This window comes from Ranitomeya imitator, chromosome 1, assembly GCF_032444005.1.
Source record: "Ranitomeya imitator isolate aRanImi1 chromosome 1, aRanImi1.pri, whole genome shotgun sequence".
NCBI lineage: Eukaryota > Metazoa > Chordata > Amphibia > Anura > Dendrobatidae > Ranitomeya > Ranitomeya imitator.
This window is the reverse complement of record NC_091282.1, coordinates 362,410,601-362,437,501: the sequence shown is the minus strand read 5'-3', so window position 1 is coordinate 362,437,501 and position 26,901 is coordinate 362,410,601. Positions and strand designations below refer to the sequence as shown.

At 47.3% G+C, this 26,901-nt stretch overlaps 1 protein-coding gene across 2 annotated transcripts in view; it reads left to right on the top strand.

The window, feature by feature from the left end:
* The window catches only part of RAB2B (RAB2B, member RAS oncogene family), a 66,013-nt gene extending 44,773 nt beyond the window's left edge, over nt 1-21,240 (top strand). For both annotated transcript variants that reach the window (XM_069761275.1, XM_069761284.1), the window contains exons 6-8: nt 18,203-18,314; nt 18,413-18,481; nt 18,569-21,240. In XM_069761275.1, the coding sequence (XP_069617376.1) occupies nt 18,203-18,314; nt 18,413-18,481; nt 18,569-18,670 (283 nt within the window). In that variant the 3' untranslated portion in view covers nt 18,671-21,240. The remainder of the gene's footprint in view (nt 1-18,202; nt 18,315-18,412; nt 18,482-18,568) is intronic.
* The last annotated feature ends 5,661 nt before the right edge of the window (nt 21,241-26,901 follow it).

The following is a 26,901-nucleotide window of genomic DNA, read 5'->3' as shown; positions in this document are numbered from 1 at the left end:
TCCGTGTGCAGTCCAGGAGACGGCGCTACTGTAAGCGCTGCTGCCCCCCCCCCCCCTCCCACTGGTGCTGAAGCCGCCATTCATATCTTCCCTGCAGCAGCGTTTGCTGTAGAGAAGATATGAATAATCGTGTGTAAAATCAAGATCCAGGTCTCCACCCCCTGTGCACCCCCCCTCCCCCCATGAGCCTTGGTGGGAGAGGTAAAGAAGAACCCCAAGATCGCTGTGGCAAAGCTCCAGAGATGGAGAAGAGAGAAAGTTCCACAAAGTCAACTGTCACTGCAGCCCTCCCCCAGTCTGGCCTTTTATGGCAGAGTGGCCCAACGGAAGCCTCTCCTCAGTGCAAGACATATGAAAGCCCACATAGTTTTCTAAAAAAAAAACACATGAAGGACTACCAAACTATGAGAAATAAGATTCTCTTGTCTGAGACGAAAATGGACCTTTTTGGTGATAATTCTAAGCGGTATGTGTGGAGAAAACCAGGCATTGCTCATCACCTGCCCAATACAATCCCAACAGTGAAGCATGGTGGTGGCAGCATCATGCTATGGTGGTGTTTTTCAGCTGCAGGGACAGGACGACTTGTTGTCATTGAAGGAAACATGAATGTGGCCAAGTACAGAGCTATCCTGGATGAAAACCTATTCCAGAGTGCTCTGGACCACTGACTTAGCCGAAGGTTTACCTTCCAACAAGACAATGACCCTAAGCACACAGCTAAAATAACAAAGGAGTGGCTTCAGAACAACTCTGTGACCATTCTTGACTGGCCCAGCCAATGCCCTGACCGAAACCCAATCTCTGGAGAGACCTGAAAATGGCTGTCTACCAACGTTCACCATCCAACCTGATGGAACTGGAGAGGATCTGTAAGGAAGAATGGCAGAGGATCCCCAAATCCAGGTGTGAAAAACTTGTTACATCATTCCCAAGAAGACTCATGGCGGTACTAGCTCAAAAGGGTGCTTCTACTCAACACTGAGCAAAGGGTCTGAATACTTATGACTGTCATATTTCTGTCTTTTTTTAATAAATTTGTAAAAATTACTACATTTCTGTTTTTGTTCAGTCAAGATGGGGTGCAGAGTAGACATTAATGAGAAAAAAAATGAACTTTTTTTCGAATTTACCAAATGGCTGCAATGAAACAATGAAAAATTTAGAGGGGAAATTAATTCTTTCTGTACTCACTGTAAATGTGGTATCTCTGATCGTACTGACCAGAAGAATAAAACTGCCTTATTTTACCACACACGGAACGGCATCAAAAGTCGGAATAGAAAGCGATAAAGTCATGTGCCTTTAAAATGGTACCAACAAAAACATCAACTCGTCCCGCTAAAAACAAGCCATCACATGACTCTGTGGTCCAAAATATGGAAAAACTATACCTCTCAAAATATGGTGATGCAATAAAAAGCATATTTTAGTATGTGACTGCAGCCAAACCTAAAAACCCGATATAAATCTGGTATCGCTGTAATCGCACCGACCCAAAGAATAAAGTCGCCTAATCACTTGTACTCAATGAGGAACGGCATAAAAATAAATAAAACCAATTCTTCACCTGCTGTAGATAGATATATATTTTTATTTATTTTTTTATATTTTCAATTCTGCCTCCCAAAGATCGCAGTAAAGCTCTGCACACATTTATTCTGCGCTTACACTGGGGGTTTCCATGTAAATCTCTGAAATATGTGATTTGAGACGAAACCCCCAGCGGAAGATTCCCTATAATGAGGCAGATGGGGGCACTGTGGATGCCATAGGACCTGTGATCCGGCGGTGTCCTTTTTAGGTTTGCATAAAAGTGCCGTCGGCCACAGTTTTGTGCACTTCTGAAAAGGAAGGCACCGCTGAACAAACTGAGTCCAAAGTAAATCTGCTGCCTTATTATGGTGAATGGATCCATCGGGGGTTTCATCTGAATCGCGTCACTCAAAGATTTAGATGGAAACCCCAAAGTAAGTGCTCAGCATAGAGCGCCAGATAACTGTGATCCCAAACGTTATATAAAATGTTCCCAATAAAAGTTTCAACTTCAGCTCAATCAATGAAAAAAGCAAGTCCTCACTCAGGTCTGTCACAAGTTTTCTGCTATGTAACCTGAAAAGACCATAATGTAGGAGAAGAGATCCTGATTCCAGGGATGTATCACTTACTGGGCTCTTTTTGCTTTTATACAATCAATGTTTTATCGGTAGGAGATTATCATTCCAGGACAACTGGCCTTGTGCCTCCTAGTCCAACCACACCCCCAGCACTGGTTATCCGCCCTCACTACAGAATGTATACAGAAAGCTGTGGTATTGGTGGGTTATACGCAGCTCAACAACCGAGCTCTGCAAGATCTACAACAGAGAAAGCTACGATTCTTTATTCAGTCGCCATGACAGCACCACGAGAGAGAGGATCCGCCCTTCAGGGACAGGAAACCTACAGACCTAAAAGGGCGGCACCTCTCTCCCGCATCAGTTGGTTTCCTGTCCCTGACAAGGGGAACCTCTTCAGGCAGGCTTTGAGAAGAAGGTCGAAGAAAAGAAGATATCCCAGTCCTGACAGACCGATTCAGGTAGTGGGGGTCCCCTACCTCGGTCTATTTAGGATACTGGAAGCACCACACGGCAGGGAGACTGTGTCGGTGACAGCAGGGAGAAGCGGCCTTGGGTAAAGTGCTTGCTTCTTTTGGGGCCCATCGTCACGGTACCTGGTGAGTATGAGGATCCTCTTCTGTGGCCGCGCTTGGTGGGGCCTCCCGGGGTCTGTCTGCATACTAGCGGGGGGTATGCACGTCGGTCCGGGCAGTACTGGTGTCCTCGGTTGTGCATCGGCTCGCAGGACGCGGCCGTTACCGGAAGGGGGCGTGTCCGGATGACGTGGCGCGGCCTGATGACACGGCCGGGCATGCGCAAATAGAGCCTCGCCGGCCGATGACGTCACTCCGGCGTCCGATTCCGGATACCCGGCAATTGCAGGGGTGGTGGGAGGGGATTGCGGGCGGTCCTCCGGGGGGCGGCGGAGACCTCTGGAGCACGGTTCTGGAGGGGGAAGCACTCCACCATTAAGCATGTTACCAGGCAGGTCACCTGGAGAGCCTGCTGACCCCCATCAAAGGGCGGTACCTTGGGGGCATATTTAAGGAGGAGTATGGTGACTGCTGGGCGCTTCTATCCCATTTTTATAATGGAGTCACTGGAGCAGGAAGCACCGCAGACAAACAGCAGCAGCTTCAGTCTATGGAGGAGCCTCAGGTGATCTCCCAGCGACATTCTAGTGGCAGTAGTCGCGCTGGTGGAGTTAAAAATACTCAGAAATCGAGGCCGAACAAGTCCTCAAGCCATAGAACATCACCAACTAGGAAGGATCCCCCCCCCTGCCAATTACAGTACCACTTAGGGTATGTGCACACGTCAGGATTTTCTAGCAGAAATTTCCTGACAAAAACCGGACATTTCTGCCAGAAATCCGCATGCGTTTTTTTTCGCGTTTTTTTCCCCCAAATGCATAGAATAGCGGGAAAAACTCGAAAAGTCCGCAAAATTAACCCCTTAGTGACGGAGCCAAATTTTTGAAATCTGACCAGTGTCACTTTGTGGTAATAACTCTGCAACGCTTCTACAAATCCCAGTGATTTTTGAGACTGTTTTTTTCGTGACACATTATACTTTATGATAATGGTAAATTTAGGTCAATATGTTTTGTGTTTATTTATAAAAAAAAATATCAAAAATTTGAGAAAAATGTAAAAAAATTAGCAATTTTCTAAATTTGAATAATTATCCCTTTAATACAGATAGTCATACCACAGCAAACCATTAATAAATAACATTTCCCACATGTCTACTTTACATCAGCATCATTTGTAAAATGTTATTTTTTTAGCATTTTAGGAGGTTTAAAATTGTAGCAGCAATTTTTCATTTTTTCAAGGAAATTTACTAAATTTATTTTTTTAGGGACTTATCCATGTTTGAAGTGACTTTAGGGGTCTCATATATTGGGAAACCCCCAAACGTGATACTATTTTAAAAACAGCACCCCCTGACATATCAAAAACTGCTGTCGGATAGTTTATTAACCCTTCAGGTGCTTTACAGGAATTAATGCAAAGTGGTATGACAGAAGTGAAAATGTGTATTTTTACCACCTAAATGTCTCTAACTTCTGAACAGATTACTACAGCTGTCAGACTCTAAGGCCGCTATTTGGTCATGAATTGCCATGGCAAACATCAGGACCACACAATCATGATCTGAGGGCACCAGTTTGGATAAAGAGGAAGCCCCCACACTCTGCTAACCATATATAATGATGTATTTACACTATTTACAGCAGCATCTAAGGGGGGTTAAACAGATTTGGACGGTGCAAACACTGATCGTGGCTGATGCAGAAAGTTGTCAGCTATTGTGCACAACCGACAGATGCTGGATTGTCATCTGTATGGGGAGGCTATTCCCTTATATGTAAGGTCAGTTAAAAGGCGTATTGGCTGTCATTAAGGGGTTAATGAACAATGGAAATGAAATGAAAAATGCAGCATGTTCATTAATTTTGTGGATTTCCCACTATATTATTGCATTTGGAACCTCCGGAAAAAATCTTGAAAAGAAACGCGCAAAAACGCGAAAAAATAAAAACGCATGCGGATTTCTTGCAGAAATTTCCTGACCAAAACAGGACATTTTCTGCAAGAAATCCTGATGTGTGCACATAGCCTAAATCTATTTCCTGTTCATTTAGAACAGAACCGATATGCACCATATGTATTTGTATAATCTATATCCTGGCTGCTTCATTCACTCACATTCACCGCTCTTGCATTAACTCTTTTCACTCCATCCATATCGGTCCCTCTGTACTTCCCTCTCCTATGTATAGCACTCAAGCTCTGTTCACATTACTTAACAGCGCAGATCCATTCAGTCCCACCATTTAACACAAGAGACGCTCTCACAAATCACTTAACCATCTGCTCACTCTTTCTGTCCTCCTTCTCCTAGTCGCTGGAGACATCTCTCCCAACCCGGCCCCCCATTTTATAGCCAGTCTAACCTCCCAACTGCTACACTCAGAAACCCCTCTAACCTTATTAATATCTCATGAATGCCTTCTGCCTCTTTGAATTTTGCCCTTTGGAATTCTCGCTCTGTGTGTAATAAACTCTCCTTCATCCATGACTTCTTCCTTTCTGATTCTCTTAACCTCCTGGCTTTTACTGAAACCTGAATCCAGCAGTCAGACACTACCGCTGCTGCTGCTCTCTCATATGGTGGGCTACACTTCTCTCATACCCCAAGATCGGACAACAGAGCAGGTGGAGGCGTTGGCCTGCTCCTATCAACCAAATGTATATTTCAGGTTACCCCCAAGTACCCTCACTTGTATTCTCTCCTTTTGAGGTCCATGCGGTCAGACTCTACATCGCCTTCTCCATGCGAGTGGCGTTGGTGTATCGTCCTCCCGACCCCTCTCATCAGTTCCTGGATCACTTTGCCACCTGGCTTCCTCACTTTCTTTCCTGTGACATCCCCACCCTCATCATGGGTGATTTCAACATCCCCATTGCTTTTCCCCTCTCTCCATCTGCCTCTCACCTTTTTATCTCTAACCTCTTTCGGCCTCTCGCAGCATACTAACTCTCCAATGCATGACGACGGAAACTCCCTCGACTTGGTCTTCTCCCAGCTTTGCTCAGTGGACGATTTCACAAACTCCCCTCTCCTGCTCTCTGACACCAACCTTTCTTTATCAAGAACTGCCATCCCGCTCAGGTCACCCCCACTTTCCACACTTATAGAAACATACAGGCCATTAACACCCAGAAACTTATGAAGAACTTGCAGTCCTCATTGGCCCCAATCTCCTCCATCTCATGTCCTGATTCTGCACTGAAGCTTTTCAATTAAATCCTCCAAAGTGCCTTGGATGAAATTGCACCTTCTATACATAGAACAACTCGGCACAGATGGCGACAACCGTGGCACACGCTTCCTGCAGCGGTGCTCCAGGTGCGCTGAACCTCTGTGGACAAAATCTAATCTACCTGACGATTTCATCCATTATAAGTTCATGCTTAAAACATACAACTCTGCCCTTTACCTCTCCAAACAAACCTATTTTTACACCCTCATCACTTCCCTGTCCAATAACCCTAAACGTCTCTTTGACACTTTCCAGTCTCTACTCAACCCAAGAGAGCAGGCCCCAACCTCGGATCGCCGCGCTGACTATCTGGCCAATTACTTCAAAGAAAAAATTGACCACATTCGACAGGAAATTTATCTCCCAATCCCTTCATACCATGCACTGTCCTCCCTCCCCCACAGCATTTAGTTCACTCTCTAACTTCGAACCAATGCAATGCACTCTTGGGACCGGAGCGTCGCGAGGAGCATCGGTAAATGCCCGGGCTGGATCCGGGGGCCGACGGAAGGTGAGTATTGTAGCGTTTCCCTTACTTCAGGTCTTGGGGGACACTCGCTTTGCACGGGAATAACGCATACAGGCACGACTTTTCCACAAATTAAGTCCGTTCTGGTTTATTAAAGTGTCATAAACTGCACCAGGAGGCAGGAGCTTTGGCTTTACACACTGACTCCTGCCAGTGTTAGTTCACAGGGAAACTGCCTCACTGGGATCACCATCCTTGTGACCAGGGCACCTCGGGTAGTCCAGACCCACATCCGGAACTGTAGCTTCCCCAAACACAGAAACTGTCTCAGTCTCTGTAGATGCAGCCTTTCCATGTGCTTCCAGGAAGTCCAGTCACAGGCACTTCCAACACACAGTCCATCAGTCCATGATCTTACCAGGTGCTTGCAGGACTCCAGTCCATCCCAGGGCAAACCAACACCCACGAGCATTCAGTCCATAGCCTCAGCAGTGCTTCCAGGACTCCAGCCCACTTCAGGACAATCCAACACTCTGACCCGTCCACTAGGTCCAAGGTCTCAGGTGCTTGCAGGACTTCCCCCAATGCCAGGAGACTTCAACACCGACCTTCCAGGACCTTGCACATGGACCAGACAGATCCATACACAGGAACCATGTGACCCACACCCTGGTCACATTATCTAGGTGTAACCACTCCCCTGTGTCGGAGTGTGGGTGTGTGTGGCTAGTTTGACCCTCCCATCTCTCATAACTAGCCCTGTCAGTCTCCCATTAGAACTACACCATTACTTGTGGGACTACAGGTCCCAGAACACCAACCAAACTTCAGACTGACAGTGCAGAGTGTCTTCCTCTGCAACACACACACCGGCCATTTACACTCCTGCCGGACTTTGTCTCATCACATTTATGCCTCCAAGCGCATCTTGAAGCGCGCACACACAGCGCCCCCTGGCTGTAACGTGGGTCACCGCACCACAGTATATAACTATTTTATTTTAATTCATTTTTCCAGGACGTCCCTCCTGACAGCACCCTGGAGGACGTCCTCCTCCCCCTTTGCTGGGACAGGAAACACACGAGAGTTCAAAAGGGCATGTCCCACCCCCAATCCTCACTGTTTTTCCTGTCCCTGCTAGGGACGCACGAGAGAAGCTGTTACTGGCTTACCGGAGCTCAGGGGGATCGTGCGGCTCGTCCAATACCCTTCCCCCTGTCAAGAGGCTCAGGGCAGAAACCTTCCGGAGGGGGGTCCCTCTGCTCCAAAGAACAGGAAGGTCAAGCTCCTGTTGCGGCCGCTCCTCCCGGGGGGAGGCTCTCGGCCGCGACGCAGTTCCATGCGGTGCAGCATCCAGAGCGCTGCGGCGTCTGGCAGAGCGTCTTTCGACGGAAGTTCCGGGGAACCGCGTCACTTCCGGTTTCGCGGCATCTGATCCCGTCACTTCCGGTGACGAGGTAGAAGTGCGGGGAGAGTGTGTGCGCTCCAGCGTGGGACGCACAAGCAGCCGAATCGCTCCTAATCCAGTGTGGACGCTGCGGGGACCTGCTGAATCGTCATGGAAAGTACACCAGCAGAGGAAGGGGTGAATGCACAGTGCGCTGTCCCCCCTATTCACTCACACACACTATTCAGGCTTCCCATTACTTCTCCCTATCTTATATCGTTTAAGGCTAAGGGAACCCCCGCTGCCCCCCCTCCTCAAGTTAAGAAGTCCGGCAAATCAGCTGCGAAGACATATAGATGCCCTATATGCAACGTAAAGCTCCCGGACACCCATGCAAAGACCTTGTGTGCAGATTGCACTTCCAAGGTTATGAGAGACGAACAGCCGACACTTCTATCAGAAATGAGGTCCCTAATACGGGAAGAAGTTCAGGCTTCTTTGTCCAGTATTGTGGAAAGGTCCAGCCCAGTTCCCAGCCGTAAGAGAGCCAGAAGGGAACGAAACAATAAAGAGCCAGAATATAGCTCGGAGGACCTGTCTGCCTCCGATAACTTCTCCTCAGAAGAGGAAGGGGAACTTCCCTCAGGGAGTCAGGACCACCAGAGAAAATACCTCTTCCAGGCTGAGGATACGAATGAACTTGTGCAGGCGGTGCGGACCACGATGCAGATCGAGGAGACATCCAAGCCTCAATCCAGGCAGGATCTGATGTTTGGTGGACTCATGTCACGTAAACAGACTGTCTTCCCAGTAAGCGAGCATATCAAGGCCATGATACTGGAGGAGTGGAAGGAGGCAGAACGTCGGCTGGTTTTGACTAAGGACTTCAAAGCTCGCTTACCTTTCGAGCCAGAAGAAGTCAAACTTTGGGAAGAGATCCCCAAGGTTGATGTTCCGGTGGCAAAGGTTGCAAAAAAGACAGCCATTCCATTTGAGGACTCTTCAAATCTGCGGGATCCTATGGATCGAAAGGCTGACATACTGCTTAAAAGGGCTTGGGAATCCTCTGCAGCCCTAATTAAGACCAACATAGCAGCTACCTCGGTTGCCCGGTCTATGTATCTTTGGATGGGTCAATTGGAGGAACACCTTTCCAATAAGACCCCCAGGGCCGATATATTAAGCTCCCTTCCTATAATGAAATCTGCTACGGCCTTCCTATCCGACATGACGGCTGAATCTGTCAGATTTTCAGCTAGGAATGGTTCCCTATCCAATGCGGCTAGGGCAGTATGGCTAAGATCCTGCTCGGGGGATAATGCCTCAAAAACCAAATTATGTTCTATTCCTTTCTCGGGGGCTAGGGTTTTCGGACCTTCTCTAGATACCATCCTAGAGTCAGCCTCTGATAAAAAGAAAGGTTTTCCAGAGGACAAACCAAAAAAGGGCCAGTCCTTTCGGAGAGGTTTCCCCTTCAGGAGACAATCCGATTACAGAGGAGGCAGATCCAACAGAGGATTCAGTAGAGGTTCCCGTAACCAGGGCAATAGAAGCAGGAGTTTCTTCTTTAGCCCATCTTCAAAACCTAAGACACAATGACGCCATATTTATAGGGGGAAGGCTCCGCCACTTTGCGGATTCTGGGCCCGAATCACCCAGAATCAATGGGTTCTTCGGACTGTGTCAGAAGGTTACAGCATGGAGCTTTCCTCTCCTCCTCCGGACAGATACATCGTACCTACGATAGTCTTGCAGGACTCTCCCATGATGTTAGACCTAGAGGATATGCTTTCCTCAGGGGTCATAATCCCAGTTCCATCTCTAGATGTAGGTCGGGGTCACTATTCTTCCCTATTTTCTATAATGAAACCCTCCGGCGACTCACGCACAATAATAAACTTGAAACCTCTAAATGCCTGGGTCAGGTACAAGAGGTTTCGCATGGAGTCCATTCGCTCTGCAATCCTCTTAATAGATCGGGACGCTGTGATGTGCACTCTGGACCTCAAGAGTGCCTATTATCAGGTCCCTGTTCACCCATCATCTCAGAAACTTCTGAGGTTTGCGGTGGCGCTGCCATCCGGGACCTGTCACTACCAGTTCCAGTGTCTTCCGTTCGGACTTGCCTCGGCACCTCGAGTATTTACAAAGCTGGTGTCAGAAATTGTCGCTTTCCTGAGAAACCAGGGGATCAAGATAGTTCCATATCTAGACGATTTTCTCCTGATCGCAAGTACACCAGAGATTCTGTCAGATCACAGGACCCGAACGGTGGCACTGATGGAACGTTTAGGATGGATCATAAACTGGCAGAAATCCGACCTGAATCCGGAGTGCGAAAAGATCTTCCTGGGAGTATGTCTGGATTCGAGAAACAGGATATCCCGGCTACCCGAGAACAAGTTGGAGGCGATCCAGATACAGATCAGGCTTCTATTAGAACGCAGAGCATCGATAAGAACGGCCATGAAGGTACTAGGTCTGATGACTGCCTGCATACCGTGTGTAAGATGGGCTCAGTTCCATTCAAGACCTCTGCAGAGGTTAATCCTTTCCACGTGGGACCGTCGTCAGTCTTCTCTGGACAGTTCTTTAAGGCTGACTTATCCAGTACGAAGATCTCTACTCTGGTGGAGTCAACCAGAGAAGCTAAGAGTCGGGGTGTTATGGTCTACCAGTCCCTATGTAGTGGTAACTACAGACGCCAGTGCCTGGGGCTGGGGAGCCCACCTGAAGGGCAGGATCCTACAAGGGAGATGGCCAGCAGATGTAATTCACAACTCCTCCAACTTCAAAGAATTGTATGCTGTCTGGGAGGCGTTAAGAAGGAACCAACACACCCTCAGAAATTGTCATGTCAGGATACTATCCGACAACGTTACAGCAGTGTCGTTCCTGAAACATCAGGGAGGCTCAAGACACTATCCGCTTCAGGAGCTGGCGGGAAGAATATTCCGCTGGGCAGAAGATTCGGTTCTATCCATCTCTGCAGTCCACTTAGAAGTCTCGCAAAACACCATAGCGGATTATCTGAGCAGGAGATGAGTGTTTGCAACAGAGTGGGAACTCAATCAGGAGGTCTTCCAAGATCTTTGTCTTCACTGGGGAACTCCCAGTATAGACCTATTTGCAAACAGGAGAAACTCAAAGGTCTCAAAATTCTTCTCGCTGAACCCTCAAGATCTCCCAGAAGGGATAGACGCTCTGAGCCAGGAATGGACAGAACCTCTCTCTTATGCATTCCCGCCTCTAGCACTGATTCCAGCCGTGCTCAAGAAAATCAAGGAGGATCAGGCTCGGGTCATATTGATCGTACCGTTTTGGCCGAGAAGGAGCTGGTTCTCTCTCTTGCTGGATCTGGCAGTAGAGAACCCAGTAGAGCTTCCTCTCAGAGCAGATGTAATCCATCAAGGTCCGGTGTACCACCCAAGCCCAGAGAATCTCCATCTCTGTGCATGGATTCTGAAAGGAACATCCTGAAGGCTAGAGGGCTATCAGATCAGGTGATCTCTACTATAAAATCCAGCAGAAAGCCAGTCACATCGGCAATTTACCTGAAGATCTGGAGACGTTTCTGTCTGGAGGGTGGCAGGTCTGAGGTTACGGCAGGTGCTCCCGACTTACCTGGAATTTTAGACTTCCTGCAGGCTGGGTTTGACAAAGGTCTCAAACCAAGCTCTCTGAAAGTGCAGATCTCGGCACTTAGTTCTTTTCTTGACTACCCCCTAGCATCTCACCCGTGGATAGTCAGGTTTATCAGAGCCACCCAGAGGTTGCGCCCTACCATTAGACAAATCTCGCCATCCTGGGACCTAAATCTGGTCCTCAGATTCCTTTGTAAAGATGTTTTCGCCCCGGCCGATAATATGCCCATTTCAGTACTCTCGTAAAACAGCATTCCTAGTGGCAATTACTACGGCTAAGAGAGTGGGGGAAATCCAGGCCCTATGTACTAGGGACCCTTACCTTCAGCTTAGAGAAGATAGTCTAGTTCTTAGATTGGATCCCTCCTTTATTCCAAAGGTGGGGTCAGTAAAAAACAGAAATCAGGAGATCGTGCTACCATCCTTCTGTAATAATCCGGCTAATGAGAAAGAACGAGCCCTTCATTCCCTCGACGTCATAGGCGGTTCTAGACTACTTAGCAGCCACCAACTCTTGGCGTATCGACCCGAATTTGTTTATTTTGTTTGGAGGGAAGAATAAGGGTAAGAAGGCTTCTAAAGCTTCTATTGCTCGTTGGATCACTTCGGTGATCTCCGAGGCTTATCAGTCTGAGGGGCTTCCTTCTCCAAGGGGTCTTCACGCTCATTCTACTCGAGGGATAGCTACTTCGTGGGCTGAAAGAGCAGGTGCATCTCTTGAGCAGATCTGTAAGGCAGCCACTTGGGCTAGTGCTAATACATTTTGTAGACACTATAAACTTGATGTTCTGTCTGGTCAACATACGGCATTTGGGAGAAGGGTTCTCCAGGCGGTTATCCCACCCTAAGGAGGTGCTTTGGTACTCTCCAGGGTGCTGTCAGGAGGGACGTCCTGGAAAATAGGTATTAAGCTTACCGTTAATTATGTTTCCAGGAGTCCATACTGACAGCACTGGTAGTTCCCTCCCTGTAGTACTGAGATCCTCTATGTAAGATGCCTGACATAAGATGTATTATGTTCTGGTATAAAATGTATGCATGTTATTTTAACATATGAGTAAATATGTTTATGACAAATCTAATATATATATATATATATATATATATATATTTGTTTCTATTAAAAAAGTATTTTTTCTGCATGTCCATGAGGTGGTTCTTGTTACAACACTGAGGATTGGGGGTGGGACATGCCCTTTTGAACTCTCGTGTGTTTCCTGTCCCAGCAAAGGGGGAGGAGGACGTCCTCCAGGGTGCTGTCAGTATGCACTCCTGGAAACATAATTAACGGTAAGCTTAATACCTATTTTTTTTTTTTTAACAGGGATATGGTGCCCACATTGCTATATACTACATGGGCTGTGTTAGATACTGCGTAGGCTGTGTTATATACTACTGTACATCTCTGTGCTATATACTACGTGGCTGTGGTATATATTACGTGCCTGGGCAATATACTACATCGCTGTGCTCTATACTACGTGGCCTGGGTTATATACTGCATGGGCAGTGTTATATACTACGTTGCTGTGCAATATACTACGTGGCTGTGTTATATGCTACGTGGGCTGTGTTATACGCTACTTGGCTGTGGTATATTTCTCTGCTGTATCTGTGCATCATGAATCGTGGTATGTGTTAGAGGAGGGCCCACTGAGACTCTTTCGCCCGGGGCCTTCAAAAACCTGGAGCCGGCCCTGGCTTCACTGATTGTTCGCGGCCGTGAACAATCGGCGACAGTCGCAGTCTGCCCACGAGAAGGGAGCCCCGCTTCCAGGTGCAGGTTCGTTCATGTGTATTTGTCATTTTCCCTCATCATCCTTGGCCCCGTATTTTTCTTTTTCTGGCATATATCTATTAGGATTTCTTTCTCTGACTTACTTTCTATGTGTCAAACTTATGGTAGCCTAAGGTATTTACTGATCTGAGCAACCATTATGGTTGGGGGATATTGTTCCCTATAATTTATTGCATTTTGCACTTTATTATGATTCACTTACCCAGATCGGTTCTATATGCATTGGTCATCTATATATTCTATGTGAATTTGGCTATCTCTGGCTTTACTCTTTGGGGCTACTTATATTGGACTATTGGCACTTTGCACTTTATATTCAATATATTAACTATCTAGTATCAACAAATATCATCTATTATTCATTACAACTTTTCTTGTTTGAATTTGTTCTTTCTTAATTAACTATTTCTTACTTTGGTGCAATTTTTTTGGTTCCGCTGTGGAACCACAGATACTATATTGCTGGTACTATACATCTTGTATTCATTGATATTTTGGGCCAGTATTAGGGTGGTGACTGGTTTCCATGAACTGTTAGCCTACATACTTAATACTGCTAACTTCTATATAATTTTTTATATATTATTCTGAGATTAATTATATATGCAGTGTATTTACATTAAGTGGCTACTTTGATTACAACCTGTGACATTTTTCACCTGGATGGGGCATTAGTATGTTGCCTGTTTATCTTATCTATTGTTTCTCCATTCATTAGCTATTTATTATTGTTTGATTTATTTTTAATACATTCTGAATACATTTATACAACTTTTTAGCTCTATTGTCCTTTTTTTTTTTTTTTTTTGTTGAGTTTCCTTTGTATAAATTGCATTATTCTGAAAACTTCATAAATAAACTACATACATATTCTAGAATACCCGATGCGATCGAATCGGGACACCATCTAGTGTATAGATATTAGTCCAATAACCAGATATCAAAACATATTCAGTAATAACCACAAAAAGCCTCCCCTCCCCCCAAAATATAGGCCCCCAAAATATAGGCCCCCAAAATAGTCCACATATTGTTTTGTTTTAAAAACCAATATTTTTATTTATATCCAAAGGATAAAACCTTAGTTCAAATACACAAACCATTGAAAAAATGCCTCCAATCTAATACAAATCACGTGTGGTTACACAGATAATTACCGTATTTTCCGGCGTATAAGACGACTTATACGCCAGGTACGGCTGCAGGGAGCGATCCTGGATGTTCCCAGGGTCTGAAGGAGAGGAGACTCTCCATCAGGCCTTGGGATCCATATTCATGTAAAAAAAAATAAAAATAAAAAAATATGGATATACTCACCCTCGGATGTCCCCCGGCTCTCAGCGGTGCAAGCGTAGGACCTGCGATGTCACGTGACCGCGACAACATCGCAGGTCCTACGCTCAATGCATTCTTAGATCTGTATTAACTGTTTTTTGGCACTGTACCATCCTTTTACACGGTTCACCTTCTTAGGTCTCCAACTATGTCTCACACACACTTTTGTTATACATACACTCTTTTTATGTAACATACACACACACTCCAGGACAGCTTGATGTGCACATGCACCTTGGGACTGTGGCCGGACCCTCCTACCTGTGGCACAGACTGAGCTCTTTGCACCTACCTGCCGGGTGCGGGTCGACGCATGGATCTGGTCACCGCCTCTGGTGGGTGGATCCTTCTGGCTACTGGTTCCAGGTGCGCATGCGCCGCTTTTCTTGTTGTTCTGCTTTGACACATTGCCGCTATTTTTAGGTATTTATCTTGTATTTAGGTTAATGTTGTTTATTTCCATTCAATTTCCATTAAATCCCAACATCGGATATAATTTCTTGAATATGCATTACCGGCGTCACTGTGCATTAACGTTATTTCCACAATTGCGCATTGACTTCAGTACCTTCCATTATCGCTGTGACTGTGCACCAATGTCATTTCCGGTACTATGCAATGATTCCAGCACGGATATTAGTCTGGTGGACATATGGTAATAACTGGCACTGGGGTAGTGCTGATTGGCTGGAGGTGTGGTTAAATACACTCCCATTTCCCTCCTTACTATACGCCCCCGGAAGAAGAATCTATCGAAACGCGCGTAGGGGTTTGTGCAGGTCTCGTGTGGTGGCACGGAGGTAACTATGATCAGATAACCTTAATTGTCTTGGCTGTATGAGCCCATAATTGGCATATGCACTGAGGCACTTTGGCAAGGGTTTCTGTTTAGGTTATTTAACCGGGATATTAACTGGGAATATTACTGTAATATCCACAGAAACGCCACTTCAGGCTTATTTGGTATGAGCCTTTTAGGTTGTATTCTAGAACTAGCTATGTATATGCACTAAAGCACTTTGATAGGGGTTACTCTTTAGGTTATTTGCCAGGGATATTATCTAAGAACGTTATGGTAATGTCTATAGAAACACCGTAGTTGCCACATAGGTTATCTATATGTACATAATTGTCTAAGGGGTACTTCCGTCTGTCTCTGTCCTTCTGTCACGGATATTCATTGGTCGTGGCCTCTGTCTATCATGGAAATCCAAGTCGCTGATTGGTTGCCGCAAAACAGCCACGACCAATCAGCGACGGGCACAGTCCAGAAGAAAATGGCCGCTCCTTCCTCACCCGAGTCAGTGTCCCTGGCGCCCGCTCCATACCGCTAACACAGGGTTAATGCCGGCGGTAACGGACCGCGTTATGCCGCGGGTAACGCATTCCGATACCGCCTGTGTGTCCCCAACCTTTTACTATTGATGCTGCCTATGCGGCATCAATAGTAAAAGAAAGTAATGTTAAAAATAGTACAAAAACAAAAAACTGCTATACTCACCCTCCGTTGTCCGCTGAGCCGCTGGCGCCTGCCGCCATCTTCCTTTCCCACCGATGCTTTGCGAAATTACCCATAAGACCTAGCGGTCTCGCGAGACCGCTAAGTCATATGGGTAATTTCGCAAAGCATCCTGGGAACGCAAGATGGTGGCAGCCGCGCGCCCATCTGCACAGCGCCGTTGGATCCCAGGAAGCGGAGAGACGGGACGCTGAGGAGCAGCGACAAGAATGGGGAGTATGTTCAACTACAAGGGGCCCTCGGATCGTTAGGGGAGTGTCAGGATTCCCCTGACCGCTGGCCCCAATTGTCACGATTCGGGGTGACTTTAGGCCAACAGACAACTATCACATGTGCAGGGGGGCTTATCTTAGTTATCCCTCCACTGCTAGCAATGTGATGAGAAAACACACACAACGCTATTGACCTCTTAGTTTACAGCAGGGGCTTATTCTAGGTATCCCACTGCTTTCAATATACCACAAACTGCAGGGATTTATGTATATCCCACTTACAGTTCCACTTAACACTTGCAGCTCTCTGGCGCCCCCCTTACTCTCAGGTCAGATTAGGTACTGCACCCTGGGTAATTAGTCGCCAGAAAGGCTGCCTGCTATGTACTGGCTATTGGGCACGCTGCAGCGACGCGATAACTACTCCCACTCAGGCAGGAACAATAATTATCAACGCCGCAGTCGCTGCAGCATCACTCGACAGTCTGCACACGGTATCGCCGCCACCAGCTTCGATTAAACGGGTCCGAAGCTAACCCAACACAACAGTAACAGTAGCGTATTTCCCTTCAGAAGACTAGGGTACGGTTTAGAACAGGAGAACGAACTAATATTAAATATTATATCCCATAAAAAATTAGGCAGTGCTTTATCAAAAATATTTTATAAAGATATTACAAATGAGACAATTGCAAATATGTACATGGGTAATTATAACATAAAGGGAATAAAGGAGAAAAGATAACACTCACATGTTCAACGCATGGCAGGCCCCCAGGCTAGGGCAGTTTTCCATACGTCCCAGCTCATGGGATGTACTCAGCTCTTCCAGGAAAAAAAAAGGACAAGAAGAAAGAGCTGGGGATCTGGGCAGACAGTTATAGCTAAGCCTGTAACATCCCAGAAAGGGGTTGGATCACCTCGTCCCTCCTACCTCTTCAGATAACTCATTTTATCCTAATCTATATCTACTTTCGATAACTCCGCTACAAAACATGTTATAGTCCTAACAAATCCATCATTCATCTCGGATTAACGTGAGCATTCTAATGAGATCAAATATGTCCTATCTGGGATACATATTTACAGAGAAATCCCTACTTCTTTACCAGATGGAGTTAGAAGCCCGGGTTTCGCGGGATGGGTAGATACACCGAGTGAGAATAAGAATATATATTTTCGTATTTCTAGCTTAAATCGTTTGCCTAATATCTAACAAAAACTAAACAAAGAATCTTTCATGGATCCTCGAAGTTTCTACTTCACTTATAGCTGAACAAGAGCTTACACAGGAAATGCCGGTCGTAAATAGCTTTGGCTCTCCTAACCCCCACACTACGTGGCTGGGCAATATACTACGTCGATGGGCAATATACTACGTCGATGGGCAATATACTACGTGGCTGGGCAATATACTACGTCTATGGGTAATATACTTCGTCTATGGGTAATATACTTCGTGGCTGGGCAATATACTACGTGGACATGCATATTCTAGAATACCCGATGCGTTAGATTCGGGCCACCATCTAGTACTATATAATTATCTGTGTAACCACACGTGATTTGTATTAGATTGGAGGCATTTTTTCCATTTTGTGTATTTGAACTAGGGTTTTATCCTTATCCTTTTGATATAAATAAAAATATTGGTTTTTAAAACCAAACAATATGTGGCCTGTCTAATATTTTTGGGGGGCCTTTTGTGGTTGCTATGTCCTTCAAAGCCTAAACTGCCGTCTGGAGTCATTTTGTGCATTAATACATCAGACATTTCGTTAGAAAATGTACAGTTCTGTAACCCTTTACTAACTGAGCAGTTTACTACAGAATGTGGTTGTATAGGACAAGACTGCAGTAGTCCTCTGTACGGAGCACACCTCATATTCATCCTTATTTCTCCTTAGTGACCTGGAAAGCCGCAGAGATGTTTCAAGGGAAGAAGGAGAAGCTTTCGCCCGTGAACACGGCCTGATATTTATGGAAACCTCTGCTAAAACTGCAGCCAATGTAGAAGAGGTACCAGTTACAATAACTAGCTAGCGTAGATTCAATTCCTAGTTCTAGTCTAAATTTTTTATTTATTTTTTTTTTTTTTTGCATGGATTTTCCCCAAGGCCTTTATTGGTACCGCCAAAGAAATCTACAAGAAAATTCAACTTGGGCTCTTTGATGTAAACAATGAGGTAAATGGCAAAAAACTAACAATAGAATTGTGCTTGTCGGCTTGTTGTTGTGTAACGTTCTACTCCTTTTATCCTTTTTCTCTAAAGGCTAATGGGATCAAGGTTGGCCCTCAGCAATCCTTAACTGAGTCACTGGGGGGAGCGCGACCAAACCAGGCAGAAGGGAGAGGTCCCTCTGGATGCTGCTAAAGACAAAGGGTCAAATCTGAAGAAGTGGTCCAATTTCTGACTCTCCCTATCTGTGCTCCTCTTTCCTATTTTAGTGTTTTTGTCTTTCTCTTCCTATTTAAAAAAAAGGCCTCTCAGCCTATTTTATTGCACATGAGAGAGGAGTATTATTCTCAGTCCTTTTGTCATTTCATTCTCCTGCTCCGTGTAGCAACTGCAAATATTCCTTTCTATAAAACTTAGTGGTATTAATACTATAATACAAGTCACCTAAATGAAGGAAAAGACGACAAAGCTGTGTACATTCCACTGGGAGAGGAAATGCCAAGCCAATCTCTACCGGTTTGGTGTAGGGTATACACACACATGGTGGGCTTCATATAGGAAGCTCCGTTCCTGCTAATCTAGTGAAATTCAAGCCTTGCCATTAACGACAGCAGCACTTTCATGGGTGAGCCTCGACATGTGAACAGGGTACTTGACCTATGTCTGTTTTGACACTTGATGGCCTTCCATAGCAAGAATGTGCAGCCGTCTTATGACACCTGTAGTAGATATTCTGTAGGTACAACTCTTCTTGCCTGATGATTATCCAAAACGTGCATTACAATGGAACCAATGTGGAATAACCGTTCTTAAAAGGGAAGATGAGGTGCAATTTGTGTGCGCTGACTTGGTTTAAGGGGTTGTTCAACTTGTGAGATTTTGACAACTGCAATGGTCCAAAAAAAACAAGAGGAGTAATATTCTCCTAACCAAGCCGCTGCTTCTTCGGTGCCATGGCTTCCCTGGTTCCCCCACCGGTCTCTGGTTACCAGGCTTCATGCCAAAACCTGACTGCTGCATCCAGTGACAAGGAGGCTTCTACCCACTTAACTTCGTGGTTGGAAGATGCTTGACAGCACTCCAGCAGCATGGTCATTACAATGATCGGATACACTAGATGCAAAGCATATTCAGCTGTTTTACCCGTTTGTGTCCATTTTGAGAAAATCCCATGATAATGCTTGTAATGGGAATATTTGGCAGAATGTAGTATTCTAATATTTTGTTGAGGAGAACACCATTTCATACGTGGGCACTGCTGTGCTGAAGCTGGGTGATGGAGACCAGGGAAACATTGGCACACAATAAGCTGGGGATTGGCTAGGTAAATATTGCTTTGTTTCCTTTTTTATACCATTGTGAACAGTAAAGGGGTTGGATAATCCCCTTAAAAACTATCCACTTTTTATGGCAACATCTGAAGGTGGCCATAGATGTAAACTTGAACATACCATAATTTTTTTTTTTTTTATGTCAGTGTTACTATAACAATTGTAGGATTCCCAATTTCTTGGCCATTCATGATTAACACTTGGAATAAAAGTATTAAGTTATAACGAAAATGTATAATTGGGCAGAAAAGCACATGTAGGATCCCCATCGCTCTGTATATCTTTCAGCTTATGCCCCTTTGACACCCAACTTCTTGGTGGCCAGTTATCACTGAACACTGAGATTGGAAGCAAGTTGTCACATTTGGGGCCAGCATTACTTGAACTCGCCTGTTAGGGAAGGTCCACACGTGACATGGAAGATGTCTCATCCATGTGCTTTGGGTTCCTCCACACACACACACACTGACCTGCCGCAAGTCAATTTCTGATGTGGCTTTTCACTTCGAACATCATCCTTTTTAGGCAAGGGCTACATGGTGACACATGTCACACTGCGACCTCTCCTGTAATGATTTCTTACGGGGTATTGCCGTACCTCTGGATATTTCCAGTATAACTGCAGATCTCAAATGGTCGTGTGACTGCTAGTTGCAGACCAGTTTCACATAAGTTTTTGCTTGCGCGACTTGTGAGAATTACTGTTGTGAACCTTCTCCACCTAGACCCAACCTTAGTGGAGCAGAGATGAAAAACCATTGAGTCTGCTGCAAAATCTGCGTTCATATTTTGCGTCAGATTTGCTGCAGAAAAATCCATGTATGGACCACAGACTAAAGGGTTTTTACATCCTTTTCACATAGATGGGATTAGTCACAAATGTATTATTGAGGAGTCTGTGTTCTCACGGATTCCAAAAATGGGCTACATCCTGTTATTTCCACCATTCTCATTAGCCATATCATGCCTTTTCTCTGGAGACCCAAGAATGACCTATAAACTAAACCACAGATCTTTTTGTTTTGGTGACCCAATCCTCCTAAATCACATAAAGACATATCCTATCGATTAAATGTTGGGAAAACTCCTTGGAGGAAACCGGTAGCAATTTCCTAGATAAACATTGCATGATAACTCAGATTGCCTTTACCTGTCTGTCTTATTTATTGATTACTTGTATCTATGTATATACAATCTGGACCTTTTTTTTTTTTTTTTTTTGCAAAAAGAAAAATATAATACGAATCAAATTTTTCTGTCTCTGTAGGGTTTTTTTTTTTTTTTTTAAATGTACGGAATTTTAATTTGTGTTTTTGCACTTTAATGCCTGTAAGTAGGTAGGTACCAGAGGTTGCCATAAAGTATACAGTGCTTTATGTATTTGTTTTCTGGTTGCCAATGAATGTGTTAATAAACTTTTTCCCATGTTAAAAATTTTTGGAAATTTGTTTTTAAAACTTGAATATTTGAATATGCCGTTCTTTATGTGACCAGTATGTTATAGAGCTGGAGGTATGGTGGGCATGAGGGGACGGGCAAACTTGGAAATTGCCTCAGACTAAGGCTATATTCACACATTTGCAGGAACAAACGTTTTTCTCCCTTGTCTCAATTATTTTATTTCTCCTTCGCCGCATTGGGGGACACAGGACCATGGGTGTTATGCTGCTGTCACTAGGAGGCTGACACTAAGCTGAGACAAAAAAAGGTTAGCTCCTCCCCTGCAGTATACACCCTCATGCTGGCTTCCAGAGACCCAGTTCAAGCTTAGTGTCCGTAGGAGGCACACTGGATTTAATTCTCTTCCCTTTTTTTATCGGACGAAGGGGCGATGGAACCTTTCAAGGCTCCGATCTCCCCGAACCAACAACAGGCGAGCACGGGAGTTTACCTCTCCGTATCCTCTCCTGCGACACAAGATGCCACTGCCTGAGCTGATTTTTGGGGGTCTAGGGACCGATCCCCCCCCCCCCCCTCCCCTCCCCCCTCCTTACAGACGGGCACATGGAGTGTCCTCCACGTATCCTCTTCTGCAGCCAGGTCTTTTTTGCCGGACATCTGCCCTGCCCACCAGGTTTTCCCTCGGCTGCTCAGAGGCTCTCTGCATTGTGGCGTCCGTGCAGCCCCCACTGCATCACCACTGAGAAAGAGGATGATGGAAGGAGGCGGACGGTTCCTCTCCACCCCGCTCTCATGGGGATGGTGGATAGAGGCTTCCCAAACCCTGCACCGTCCTCACCAAGAAGCTTCCTGCAATCTCCTTCGGGATAGGTGCCACAGGGGGGGGTCGTTTGTTCTAGCGGTTCCGGAGGGCTCCTTAGTAGCGGTGCGCTTTTCCAGGGTCACCATAGTTTCCGGCGCTCAGCGGCTGCGCGCCGGGCCAAAGCTGCAAATTTAGTCCCCGGCTTCGGCCTAGCACAGGCCGTATCCTGACAGGCTCCGCCCACCTTTTGTGTCATTTTGCGGCTCCGTTCCCCGGTCCTGGCGTTTCTCGCTCTCTGCGAGATTACCCTCCCAACTCCCGGCGGCCATCTTTCTTCTCTGCACGCCACAGCTCCAGCTCTTCCAGCCGCAGCTCCATTCCTCCACGTGCAGCGCTCTAAACGCCGGCTGTCGCCCTGCAGCACCGCCGCCTCTCTCTGCGGGACACAGGACCACGGGTAAGGAGACCACGTCAGGTTCTCCCTTGCAGCGTCGCCCTCGCTTCCATAGCTTATAGACCCTGAGGTCTGGCTTACATTAGGGTACATCATGTACCAGTCAAGGACCAAAAAGTCCTCAAAGGTGCATACTACCTTTTTTTTTTTTTTCTGCGTGTACCACCTGCCAGGCTCCACTTCCTCGGCCTCAGAGTTCCCCCCCTCTGCTCAGCCTGCGATGCCCAAAGTGCCCAGGAGCCCTCCACCGCCACCGACCCCAGTGTATCTAGTCCCCCTGAGTGGGTCGCATCACTGTCACAGTCCGTGGATCCTTAGCCAAAGCTATTAAATCCCTTCAGGACCCCTCTGGGGAGCGGGGCAATCCTTTTCATGGGTTAAGAGATTCCGTAACAGGGGAATCGTCGGCCAGCAGGGGCCGCTCTCACCGGAAAGAGGCACGGTCATCCAGAAAACGGATCCGCACTACCTCCCCTGAGCACTCACCACGCCAGTCAGCCTCTGGTAGCTCCACCTCTCGCTCACCCTCTTTAGGGGCTCGTAGCGATCACGTCTCTGAATATGAGTCCGGAGCATCCGGGTCTAAGGATGCATCAGAGTTTAGATCTACAGTTGACTCCCTCATTGAGGCAGTCAATCACGCCCTCAAAGTGGATGATGACCCTAATTCTGCTCCGGACCATTCAGTCTCCTTTACTAGAACCAAGCGTTCCCATAAGACGTTCGCCTCTCACCCAGATTTCCTGGATATAGTCAGACAACACAGGAAGCATCCGGATAAGCGTTTCACGGGCAAAAAGGCCCTGGAATCGAAGTATCCCTTTTCCGCAGATCTCGTTAAAGACTGGACGGAATCCCCACTAGTAGATCCTCCAGTTTTGTGCCTAGCTTCCAAAACTCTCTTAGGCTACGTTCACATTAGTGTTGCGCACCAGTGCGTCGGCGACGCAACGCACGACGCACAAAAAACGCGCGCAAAAACGCTGCGTTTTGCGACGCGTGCGTCGTTTTTTGACGAAAATCGGACGCACGAAAAATGCAACTTGCATTTTCTTGCGTCCGACGCTAGCGTCAGAAACGATGCACGTGTCGAAAAACCACCCAAAAAACGCACGCGTCCCCTATGTTAAACATAGGGGCGCGTCGCCGCTGCGTCGCCGACGCAACAGCGACGCACATTAGCGGAACGCTAATGTGAACGTAGCCTTATCCGTTCCGGATGGTGCTTCAAATAAGAATCCCACAGAACGCCAGCTAGACTCACTAGCTCGCTCAGGGAGGACCCTGAGGCTTCGTACACTATCTCCCTCCTTTGCCGCGGCTTGGGTTGCCAAGGCAATGGTTTTCTGGGCAGATGCCCTAGCAAAATCCGTTCAGGAACAGGATCTCCCGTCTGAGGTGGCGGACCTTGCCAAACAGATTGCCATGGCTGGAGATTACGTGATGTACGCATCTCTCGATGCAGCGGACTGTGCAGCAACTGCGGCTTCAAACGCCATCACCATCAGAAGAGCTATCTGGCTCAGAGAGTGGCGCGCAGATTCCTCCTCAAAGTCTCTGATTTCCCTTCCTTTTCAGAGCGGGCGTCTTTTTGGAGAAAAGCTAGACCAGCTTATTTCCGACGCTACAGGTGGAAAGAGTAAAGTTCCTCCCTCAACATAGGCCCAAAGCTGCTTTTCAGCGCCAAAAATATTTTCGCTTTCGGCCCTTTCGTAGCAGTCCATCCTGGTCCAATCCTGCCGCCTCATCCAGATCAGACCGTTCCACTCGCTCACACAGAGACTCTCGACCCTCTTTCAGGCCGAATCAGTCCTGGTGAGGAAAGCCTAGGCAACCCAGAACCAGATGTCCAGGCCTGCCAGATTCCCTTCGCAATGACTCGGGAACTTTTCCAGTCGACACCTCCAAAGTAGGCGGACATCTGCTTCTTTTTCAGCAAGCCTGGCTCTCCGTTGTCCACGACGAATGGGTCAGGGATCTGGTGTTGTCTGGCTACAAAATAGAATTCTCTGCCTCCCCTCCAGCACGGTTTTTTTCCCTCTCGTCTCCCGAGTTTGGGGGCTCGGTCTCGCGCCCTTCAATGCACCATTCAATCCCTCCGCCAAAGCGGGGTCATTGTTCCGGTTCCGGAACACGAGAGGTTCAGAGGCTTTTACTCAAACCTCTTCGTCGTGCCAAAAAAGGACGGGAAGGTGCACCCCATTTTGGACCTGAAGCTCCTAAACAAGTGCGTAAAAGTACGGCACTTCAGGATGGAATCTCTCCGGTTGGTTATCTCCTCGATGGAGAGAGGGGAATACCTGGCATCAATAGATAGATGCCTATCTTCATATCCCAATATTCCCGCCCCATCAAAGGTTCCTCCGTTTTGCCATCCTAGAGGACCATTTCCAATTCACGGCCTTACCCTTCGGTCTTGCCACGGTGCCCAGGGTATTCACAAAAGTCATGGCGGCGGTCATGGCCATTCTTCACTCTCGAGGAGTGGTCGTGTTGCCTTACTTAGATGAGCTCCTCATAAAAGGTCCGTCTTATCAGGCCTGCGAAGCAAGCGTCCACATTACCTTGGATTCTCTTTCGCGCCTGGGCTGGTAGATCAACTCGGACAATTCCTCCCCCGTCCCTGTCCGACGGATCTCCTTCCTAGGAATGATCCTGGACACCTCAAGGGGACTGGTCTTGCTTCCTTGGTCCAAGGCCCAAGAGCTTCAGCAAGGAGCTCGGACGCTCTGCCATCCTCGCCCGCGACCCATTCGGTTCGCCATGAAAATCCTGGGCAACATAGTAGCCGCAATAGAAGCGGTCCCCTTTGCTCAACTCCATCTCCGCCCCTTACAACAGGCTCTGCTGGACAACTGGGACAGGAGTCCCTTATCCCTCGATCGACCATGCCCTCTGTCCCCACGGATCATGCAATCCCTCACATGGTGGACCCTGGGACCATCTCTCCTCTAGGGGAAGTCTTTTCTCCCGATCCGCTGGCTAGTGGTAACTACCGACGCCAGTCTCCTCGGCTGGGGAGCGGTGTTTCTACACCACTCTGCCCAGGAACTTTGGACAATTCAGGAGTTGATGCTCCCTATAAACATCCTGGAGATTCGTGCGATCAGACTCGCCCTGAGACGCTTTCACCCCCTGCTCGCGGGTCACCCGATTCGAGTCCAATCGGACAATGTCACAGCGGTGGCATATATAAACCATCAAGGGGGTACCCGCAGCAGGGCGGTGATGCAGGAAGTTTCCCACATTCTTCGTTGGGCCGAAGCCAACCACTCCACCATTTCCGTGGTGCACATTCCGGGCGTCGAAAACTGGGCGGCGGACTTTCTCAGCCGTCAGGGCCTTGCCTCGGGGGAGTGGGAACTTCATCCAGAAGTTTTCCGGCAAATCTGCCTTCGCTGGGGGACCCCGGACGTGGATCTGATGGCGTCCAGATTGAATGCCAAGGTTCACAATTTCATAGCCCGTTCTCGGGATCCCCAGCCTATCGGAGTGGACGCGCTGATATCCCCGTGGCATCAGTTCCAACTCCCGTACGGGTTTCCTCCGCTTCCCTTACTGCCGAAGGTGATCCGGAAAATCAAGACGGAGGGGGTTCTGGTCATTCTTGTCGCCCCGGATTGGCCACGTCGCACTTGGTATGCGGAGCTCGTTCAGCTTTTATCCGACGTCCCCTGGCGGTTACCAGACCGCCCAGATCTGCTTCGCCAAGGGCCAATCTGCCACCAGAGCTCAGGGGCCCTACGTTTAACGGCGTGGCTGTTGAAACCTGGATTCTAACTCGAGCTGGTTTCTCTCAGCAGGTCATTCCCTCCATGATAAGCGCTCGCAAGGCGTCTTCCGCTTCCATCTATCATCGCACCTGGAAAACTTTTTCTTCTTGTGGTGCAGGCTCCGAGGTCGCCCTCCGCTCGTTTTCTCAATCCCTTGCATTTTGGATTTTCTTCAGTCTGGCTGAGCGCTGAGTTCCCTCAAGGGTCAGATCTCAGCGTTATCCGTGTTATTCCAACGTAGGATCACTGCCAACCTACAAGTCAAGACCTTCATTCAGGGGGTCTCCCATGTGGTACCCCCCAACAGAATGCCGTTAGAGACCTGGGATCTCAACTTGGTTCTGGGAGTTCTTCAGGAACCTCCGTTTGAGCCTCTTCAGGACATTCCGATAACTGTCCTCTCCTGGAAGATTCTCCCGGAGGGTCACAGAAGGGGTTTGGCTGCGTCTAAAGCCACGATAGCCAGATGGATTCGATCTGCTATCCAGAAATCCTATCGGGTCCGGGGCAGACCTATCCCGGCGGGGATTAGAGCACACTCCACTCGGTCGATGGGTGCTTCCTGGGCCATCTGGCACCAGGCAACGGCGGAGCAGGTTTGCAAGGCCGCAACATGGTCCAGCCTGCATACTTTCACAAAGCACTACAATGTCCACATTCATTCC